Here is a 9,899-nt window from a genome sequence, read left to right as displayed (position 1 = left end):
ACCACTGGGCTTGGTGATTAGTGGCTTCGAGGAGCTGAGAGAATGGGGAAACGGGACTGGCAGCTTAAAGGGTTTCCTTTCTGGGAACTGAAGGATGAAAATGTTCTGGAACTCGTTAGTGTCGATGGCTGCACCACATTCTGAATGAATGACACTGAACTCTACACTTCAAAATGGTTCAAGTAGGGGCATTACTTTAAAACAAAATCATTAAAATGCCTTAAATAGGTGAATTTTATGTTATGTGAATTTTACCATAATTAAAAGAAAAAAAAAAAACAATACGGGGAAAACAAAAGTTCTGAGGCTCAAATTAAATGAAATCAAAATAAGCAAACAGAACAGCTAGACCTGCAGGGCACCTGGGTGGCTCAGTGGCTAAGCGTCCCACTCTTGGTTTCCCCTCAGGTCATGATCTCCTGGTTGGTGAGTTCAAGCCCCGTATCAGGCTCTGCACTGACAGTGTGAAGCCTGCTTGGGATTCTCTCCCTCCCTTTCTCTCTGTACCCCTCCCCTGCTCATGCACTCTCTCCCAAAATAAATAAACTTAAAACAAACAAACAAAAAAAGAACAGCTAAACCTGCAAACTTAATCTGGATAGTGTTTGCTTAAGTCACTGCCACCATGTTTTCTGTCCACACAGCCAACCCTAATCCTGACTAATGCAAGAGTCATAACGAAGCTGTCTAGAGCTGGGATTAACTCTTTTAAATAAATAAATAAATAAATAAATAAATAAACAGAATGTTATCAATGTTCCTTGTAAAAGATGAACACAAAATACATATCAACCATAATTCCATTGTCTGGAAAGAATCTATTCAGATCTTTTTTTATACACAGAAGCATAAACTTTTCCTTAAAAAGAGATTAGATATTTCAGTAAATTCAACTACATGAATTCATTGCCTGTATACCTAACACACATCTTTTACTATATACAGGCAGTGCTTTGTTACCACAAATACTCGGTGCCCAGGAAGAGACAAGCGACACGCACTCGGGGAATCAGAAAAGACTGTTTCTTCTGCACCGGTGCTGACCCAGCGGAGTCATCTCCAAAGGCTGAGCCCCGAACCTTGGCATCGGCCTCTTTTTATGGCTGGGATTGTAGGGGCTCAAGGGGAAAAAATGAAAAAGGGGAGGGGGCACTTATCAGTGGTGTTGAAACGCCCAGAGTCCAAGAGACCCCCAAAAACGAACCACCAGAGTCAAAGCTAAGCAGCAAGGGTCATTTATTGCAGGTTCGAACCTGGACCTCTGCGCACTCATTGCTGGTGACACTAAGAGGCCCCGAGAGAGGTTTTTACACCCCTTTTATAGACTGGTACAAACAAGTCATGGGGAAATCAGGGATTTTCCACAGTTACAGAGTTGCGATTGGTTGATGTTTAAAGTTGGACACTTAGCAGTATTCGATTGGTTCCTACCTTTAGGTCAGACCACAACTGGGGGTACAGGTATCTCAATGATTGATCAGGAATACACGGGCTCGCCAAGCAATTGTACAGAAGTGGAACAAGCTGGTTAGGCTTGGTTAGGTTTCAGTTTCCCGTAACTTAAGCTTTTAAGTTTCAGTTTTCTCAGGCCTCTCAGTGTTACTCGGGCAGTTGGTAGATGCAGGAGTGCAGGAGGTAAGCAAGATTACCAAAATCAAAACCATTCAAGGGGAGCATCTGGTCTCGGACATCTGGTTGACCCCCTTTTTTTATCTGCCCTTGCCAGATTTCCTTCTCACTTTTGCCCACTTCCCTTCTCAGTTCTACATGCTACGAATATAGTAACTCATTCAATCGTCCCAATAACCCCTTGAGGTTGGTATTGTTATCTTGCTTTTAAAGATAAGAAAACTCAGGGCACCTGGGTGGTTCAGTCGGTTGAGCGACCGACTTCGGTCAGGTCATGATCTCATGGTTTGTGAGTTCCAGCCCTGCGTTGGGCTCTGTGCTGACAGCTCAGGGCCTGGAGCCTGCTTCTGATTCTGTATCTCCCTCTCTCTCTGCCCCTCCCCCACTAATGCTCTGTCTCTCTCTGTCTCAGAAATATATTAACATTAAAAAAATTTTTTTTAAAGGTGAGAAAACTCAGACTAAGACTGAGACTGCAAAAAGTCTGACTCTAGAGGCCTCCATTCTCAACCACTATGACCATATCAATTCTGCTGGATGCTTGGCATTTACCAAATGTTTGGATATCAGAAACAAAAATTCGGGGCACCTGGGTGGCTCAGTGCATTAAGCAACTGACTTTTGGTTTTGACTCATGGTTTCATGGGTTCGAGTGCCATGTTGGGCTCTGTGCTGGCAGCATGGAGTCTGCTTGGGATTCTCTGTCTCCCTCTCTCTCTGCCTCTTCCCCGCTCATTCTGTCTCTGTCTCTCTCAAGATAAACAAATAAACTTAAAAGAAAAGAAAAGAAAAGAAAAGAAACAAAAACTTCAATGAACATTCTTAAAGACAAATACTTAGACACAAAAATAATAACCACAATAAAAGTTCCTGAAATTGAAATCATGGCTCGAGTTTACACTACAATTTAAAGCTTTTGATCCAACCATTTTTGAAATGGTCAGTCTTACCTTTGTGGGAAAGCAGACACATACACGGCTAGGGAAAAGATTTGCTGTGAGGTACACAGCACCATAATTTGGTTGTGAACAAAGCTTGAAGGTCATATACTCTGTAAGTGACAGAACAAAGATCGGAATATTGCTTGCTTTTTTTTTTTTTTTGGAACTCATGATGCTTCCCCTTGACTACACAGCTCCAGGTAAGAATGCTATATCTTGGGGCGCCTGGGTGGCTCAGTTGGTTAAGCGTCCGACTTCAGCTCAGGTCACGATCTCGCAGTCTGTGAGTTCGAGCCCCGCGTCGGGCTCTGGGCTGATGGCTCAGAGCCTGGAGCCTGCTTCCGATTCTGTGTCTCCCTCTCTCTGCCCCTCCCCCGTTCATGCTCTGTCTCTCTCTGTCTCAAAAATAAATAAACTTTAAAAAAATAAATAAAATAAAAAAAAAAAAGAATGCTATATCAGCATCTTATTTCTGGAACACCCTACAATTACAACCACCTTCTAATACTTCTTTACCCAAGAAAAATCAGCTAGAGAGATACAGATAGATATCATCTGTAAAGCTATGCCCCAAATAGTGCTCTCCCCCCAAATAGCTTAATATGTAAATATATTGACAATTTGATAATGACCCATTCCCTAAAACATTATCCCAGTAATGAATACAATGAACACAATGAAGACACTCTTGAGGATCTATTTTCATGCCAGTCTTAAGCACAATTTTACAAAGTGATCACCTTGGAATCATCTTATCTCTAAATACGGCAAAGACAAGATTATCAAGTTAACAGTTTCATTACATTCTATATCTGCTATTACTTTATACATTCAATTTTTGCTTATTTTAACCTGCCATGTTCCTTTAAAAGCAAAGCAATTCCTTTTAATAGCAAACTTAAAAATTCTGTTAAAAATGCTACAAACCAAACCTCACTGCATTTTAGACAGTTAACTGCTTCCTTATAAAAATATGAAAAAACAATCTGTACATTGACATTAAAAATTCAAGAACATTCACTGGAAAAAAATGAAAGTTATTTTTACACTAAACTAGCATAATTTCCCCCTTACATATATATGGAAAGAAGAATGCCTCATGTTAAAAATGTTTACATTAGACATAAGAAGACCCTTATAAGGAAGAAAGAAAAGTACCCTTTTCAAAGTCTAGGTCTGTAAAATCTAGATTTGGGGGGGAAATTAGAAAATGGGAAAAGTGGCAACAAATAAAAATTGAGAATCAAATAAAAATTGAGACACACATTTAATTGAAGACATTGCACCTCAGGGCCCAGAGGGCTACATCAGGAAGAATGTATTCCCCATGAATGCCCCATTTGTTCTGCGCAGCCAGTTTGGGCCCGTTCTGTAAATGCCTGAAGACTTGACATGCAGCCGGCTTTTCCCTTGATTCCACACTCCAAATAAGGTGAGGCATGGAAAAAGGGTTGGTGATATTTCACCGAACTTAAATGGGAGCCACCACTGGCCTGAGAAAAGAAGGCAAAGGGGGAGCCTGGCCTAGAAAACTTTTAAGTAGCAACTAATTTTGTCTCTACTACCACTCGGTGTCTCTTTATTGGTCTCTCTCCTTGCCCTCGAAGGCCTGGGTTTTCATGTTGCTGACTGTCCAAATACCCCACGTGGACTTGCACTCCCCCTAAGTTCCCTGTGTTCCCAAATGACCACTGGGTCTTTTTCTTTCCTGTATTCAAAATTTCTATTTCTTCTATTACTTAAAACATCCTTGTAAGAAAGCAAGCTCATAGAAATTAATTCATACTACAGGGTGATTGACAGCCTGGAGTATTCACTACCTAAGTGTCATTGATCGCATTGGGAGAGAGATTAAAGAAAGGGGATGGATGGGAGAGCTGGATTTCTTTTGAATCACACCAACATCAGTTTAAAACAGGGCAGTGAGGGGCACCTGGGTGGCTCAGTCGGTTAAGCGTCCAACTTCGGCTCAGATGGTGATCTCACGGTTTGTGGGTTTGAGCCCCATGTCAGGCTCTGTGCTGACAGCTCGGAGCCTGGAGCCTGCTTCAGACTGTGTGTCTCCCTCTCTCTCTGCTCTTCCCCTGCTCGTGCTCTGTTTCTCTCTGTCTCAAAAATAAATAAAATATTTAAGAAAAAAATTTTAAACAAAAACAAACAAAACAAAACAAAAAAACAGGGCAGTGAGTGGGGAAGTGCCATTTTACAATTCCCAGGCTTGAATTAGAACACAGCAGATGGTGATAGGTTTGAGGTCTTGAATCTTAGGATGGTCATGCCCCACTCAGTCCCTTCAGTAAGATTTGTGCCCCCCTCCCAGCTCCCTTTATCCTTTAAAATCTGACCAACACAGCAGGGTTTATCGGCTCTAAATTTTACAAACGTTGATTAATAGAAAAGGGAAGGAAAACGGTGATAGAATCTTTTTACCAGAATTAGGTTTTTAAAAGCGTTCAGTATTAGCTCCAAGAAAAGCATTTCATCTCTGGAGCTTTGCTGGTGGGAGTCAGGGAGCCTGAGCTGGAACAGCCATTTGCCAGCTGGCTCCACATTTGTGCATGCAGAAAGAAACTGTGAAGCAAGGCTACTGTTCCACCCAGTTCCCTCTTCCCTTCCCACTGAAACCAGAGAAGTTTCATTAGCTGTATACAATTTAAAAAACTGTTCTTAAGTTTATTTTTGAGAGAGAGAGCGAGTGAGCGTGAGAAAGGGACAGAGAGAGAGGCAGATGGAGAATGTGAAGCAGGCTCCACGCTATCAGCCCAGAGCCCGATGCAGGGCTCAAACTCACCAACCATGATTTCAGATCATGACCCGAGCTGAAATCAAGAGTTGGACGCTTAACCAACTGAGCCACCCAGGCGCCCTTAACTGTATACAATTTTAAAGAAATTACCCAAATGTACATGAACAATTTCCTAATATGCTTAGTTAATGCAGCACATAAGAACTAAGTATAAGAGGCTCTCTCTTTTTAGAACTTTAGGTTCCTATTGTCAGATACATTCAGCTTTATGTCATCATCCTCCTTTATGGTTTTCATTTTATTTTAAATGTTGCATTAACTAATATATATATATGTGTGTGTGTGTGTGTGTGTGTGTGTGTGTGCATGTATGTGTTTATCCTTATCCAAAAGTAGAGCATTCCTATGAAAACTTTCATAAAGCGAAATGGCATAAAGCAAAGAAGCAATTACCATTCATCTACATGGAAAATTTTTTTAGTGTTCCCAGTCCCAAAATTTAACCTCTCTTAGGCTTCTCTGATACCTTAGGACACAGCTTACTAAGTGATGTACAAAATAAATGGAGATAAAGCAGAGATGCTCACAGACACAGTTCAAAGCTGAGGCAGCTTGATACTGAGATGCTGAGTGAAGTTCCCCGGGGGAAGGAGCTTGGCGGGCCCCCCTTCTCTGCTCTGGGTACACGCTGCCTCTATAAGGCTCACTGCAAGGTAAACGCTAAATGCTATCCTCTCTTTTTGCATATAAGCAAACTTCTTCTTCAGGTACCTTTAGGTTAGCAAAAACAGGTAGTAATGCAAGGTTTTCATGCAAGTGAAGTGGCATAACATGAACTTTTGAAAAGTGAGGGATATCACTCTCTCTCTCTCTCCTATCTATCTATGTATCTATCTATCTCTCTACTCTCTCTATATCTTCAGTAGTCCTGAATCTCAGGGAAAAAGATGTTAATACTTAGGATTACAATCTCAACAGAAGATCTTTGGTGTTTTTTGTTCAAATACTGACAATAACTCTGTATAGTGAACATAGTTCTCTTTCTTGAGAATAAGGAAACTTAAATATATTCCTCATAATAATCCTTCTCCAAACCATAAAGCACACACTCAAAAGCATAAAAACAACACAATTTTTCAGTCTACAATTTCCTGTTGTAGTTTAACATGGTGGCTATGTATTTTTTAAGACCTTATTAGGGTAACCAAGCAGACAGAACTAACTGCCCTTCATGATCTAGTTGCCAACCAGAAGGAAAATGAAATTCTAGTAGTCTTTGGAGCTACTCAGTGGTACAAAATTTTTAAAGAGCTAAAAATTGCAGTACAGTTTACCATAATGTTTGATATAATCCTATTAACTTAAATCTGGAATAAGAACAGAATTTCTAGCCCAGATAGCTGTTCTATATTCAATCAAGTACAGCATAGTTATCATTGAACTGATATTAACTAAACACATTTGTTGGAAAGCTATCTATAAAGAATAGCAGATCCTTTATAGACCTTAAATCCAATGTTACAGCATGATTTTGCTAGCTGTCTATTTATTTTGCAATAAAGAAGGCCAAATATGTTTTAACATTTCAAGCTTCTTGGAAAAGATAAGCAAAAAATTGCTATAAAACTACAAATTGGTAAATAGTACAATTAAAAATTTAGAAAACTTCATATCTATTTTTCTAATATATATGTTAAAAACACATATCTATATATATTAGAAATTGAAATTCTAATATATATCTAGCTAAATATATACATATATGTATGTATATATATACATATATATATATATATATATATATATATATATATATATTAGCAATTGAAATTGAACTTTAAATATCCCTTTTGGAAACTTCCAGAATGTCTGGCAAAAACACATCTCATTGTAGAACATTATCTCTTTGCGCATGTTTCTGCTAATGTAGTAAATTTGGCTCCCAAATTATTTAAAAAGTCAAGGCCATCTTCTTCCTGTTTTTCGCTGCAGCACCCTACAGAACCAGCTGGAGATCCCTTTCCTTCATAGTTATACGTAAGGACATAATCTTGAGATGGCACATGGTTTTCATTCTGATTACACAGATGCAATTTCTGTAAAATAAACAAACAGAAAAAAGGATTGTATTGTTGTATTATTTTAAGTATTCTTAAACATATGAACATAAAATTTATTATTTTATTTACCTTTTATGTCTAATTTTTAACCAGTGTGTCCTCTAATGGAGTCCTACATACAAAAAATGCACATGATTGGTCGATATCACAACCATACCATAAAATCAGTATATCTTACATTTCTAGTAATCCATACAAATAAAAAAAATTATATATGTACAAATGTTATATTTATGTATATTTAAATTATCATTAAATGCTTAACTCTAAACTTTCTATCTGGAGTTCAGGCTAGTCCACAAAACGGTGACACTATGCACGGTGGCCTAGAATTTGACGTTGGATATTCCGGGTTTTGAGTCCCAGCTCTGGCTGTACCAGCTACGTTTGTGACTTTGAGCAGGTCACTAAACATCTCTCAGTCTCACTTCTCACTCTCCTTACATCTAAAATGGGAATATACACAGTGACTATCTCACGATACTGATGAAATAATAGCGCATGAAAAATACTCTTCCTTCGCCCAGCACATAGTAAATATTCAAAACACATTAACTAAAACCACTACTACATGCAGTTTTAAAGTAGGCAAGAATTATCACATTGGTTTCAGAATGACGTTTTCCGAGACAGCCAAAACATGACAAAATAGAGAGATGCGCAAGACATTTTAGTGAGATTAAAAATACTCAACATAACCCGGATTGCAAAAACCAGCCCTTTGCACTGGAGAGGCCATGCATTCAGCCACATCCACCCTCACAGTCTGTTACTGGCCAGCTTGTCTAACCCCTGGGCTCCTCCTCCTCACCTGTGTGCCCCCTGCCTCTCTAACCCAGAGCTTATTTCCTTGGCTTATGTTATCAAGTGTCTTTCTTCATGACCGCTTCAGCCTCGTATCCCATAATGTGATGTGCACATTGAAGAACACCCCTAGGAGTGCTTCTTAAGCTTCACTCCTTCCCCTGCCTGATCTTACATGAATACTGGCTGTCTAGAAACAGAAAAGAGATTAACACTTGAATTTGACGGGAAAAAATATGCTATGGACATGCGATAAGCTATAGCCGCATCACAGAAAGGTGCCTAGTTGCAATCCATTAAAGGATTAAGGGCTTCTGGTCCACTGTTGGTGTTACAATGGTACTGGCACACTCTGATAAAAAGAAAACTTAGTACCAGGAAGAATATTCAATCCAGTGGTTCTCTACCCAGGTGGCACATGTGAATTGCCTGAGGAGTTTTAAAAATAATAATTCTAGGGCCGCCTGGGTGGCTTAGTCAGTTAAGTGTCTGACTTGGGCTCAGGTCATGATCTCCCATCTCATGGGTTCCAGTCCCACATTGGACTCTGTGCTGACAGCTCAGAGTCTGCAGCCTGCTTCAGATTCTGTGTCTCCCTCTCTCTCTGCCCCTCCCCCACCCTCAAAAATAAATACAAATTTAAAATAATAATAATAATAATAATAATAATAAGCCAAACCAATTAAATCCAAATCCTTCAAGGTGGAGCACAGGCATTAATATCTTTTAAAAGCTCCAGGGGGATTTTGATGTGCTCCCAGGACTCAAAAATCATGATTTAATCCTTCCTTTGTTTTACATCCTTGCTGTCCCCTGAATAAAAATGTTTTATATATGAATGGTGCTTTTTACATTACATATAGTTTATACAGCTCATATTATTTAATGTTCATCCTAGAATTGTGTGCAGATGTTTTGTTTTCAGAGAGAGATGTAGATTTGATTTGGGGGAGTTTTGTGATTGTAGGGAGAAAGATTTTTTTTTCACATTCTTCTATATGAAAATACTTCGTGAGGTAAACTACATCTAGAAGTGGCATGTGGCTTTAGGTTGGATATTAGAAATTTCCAGATCTCATGAGATTTTAGAAATTAAAAGAAATATGACAGATGGAATAAAATCTCTTTTATGTTAAATAATGTAACAAAATCAAAGGGCGTGGGGGTGGGGAGGCGTGGAGGAGGGCAGTGCTGGGAAGGACCAGAGAATGAAAGAGAAAAGATACATTGAAAAGATACATAGGGAAAAGCAACTTCTGCAACTGTATGCTAATTTCAATTTCCTCTTGTTCTACACTTGGATATGTAAACCGTAGAATGGAAACGCTGAGGGAAACTCACTTCACCAAGGCGGGGCTGGGTGAAATTATGCCACTCGGAGTAGGTGTGTCTGCAGTTGTCCGTCTCCACGTGTCCTCCCCTGCAGGAATCCAGGGTGTGATGATGCCCCGTCCCCCGGCACGATTCCAGGGTCTGGTGTCCGCCTTTCACCATTTCAATGGTCTCCTGCCCTCCATTCTTCATTCCTGATCCCATGGTACCGCAAAAGCCTTGGCCAGAGTTATTGACTGTCTGGGTCATAAACCCATTGGCAGAACACTGAAATAAAATAAAATAAGACCATTTGTATCAGGAGGAAATGGATCCCAAGTGATAAGA

The 9,899-nt window shown here is 39.6% G+C and overlaps 1 protein-coding gene across 2 annotated transcripts in view; it reads right to left on the bottom strand.

Moving 5' to 3' along the window:
* Positions 1-3,251: 3,251 nt before the first annotated feature.
* Positions 3,252-9,899, bottom strand: part of DSC3 (desmocollin 3) — a 52,299-nt gene continuing 45,651 nt past the window's right edge. The window contains exons 15-17 of one of the 2 annotated variants that reach the window (XM_058692443.1): positions 9,582-9,839; positions 7,506-7,548; positions 7,300-7,412 (exon numbers count right to left, since the gene is read on the bottom strand). In XM_058692443.1, coding sequence (XP_058548426.1) covers positions 7,522-7,548; positions 9,582-9,839 — 285 coding nt within the window. In that variant the 3' untranslated portion in view covers positions 7,300-7,412; positions 7,506-7,521. Of the gene's footprint in view, positions 7,413-7,505; positions 7,549-9,581; positions 9,840-9,899 lie in introns of both variants that reach the window. The other variant, XM_058692442.1, reaches the window with a different exon arrangement.

The sequence above is a fragment of the Neofelis nebulosa genome, chromosome 11, assembly GCF_028018385.1.
Source record: "Neofelis nebulosa isolate mNeoNeb1 chromosome 11, mNeoNeb1.pri, whole genome shotgun sequence".
Classification (NCBI taxonomy): domain Eukaryota; kingdom Metazoa; phylum Chordata; class Mammalia; order Carnivora; family Felidae; genus Neofelis; species Neofelis nebulosa.
This window is presented reverse-complemented; position numbering and strand designations above follow the sequence as displayed.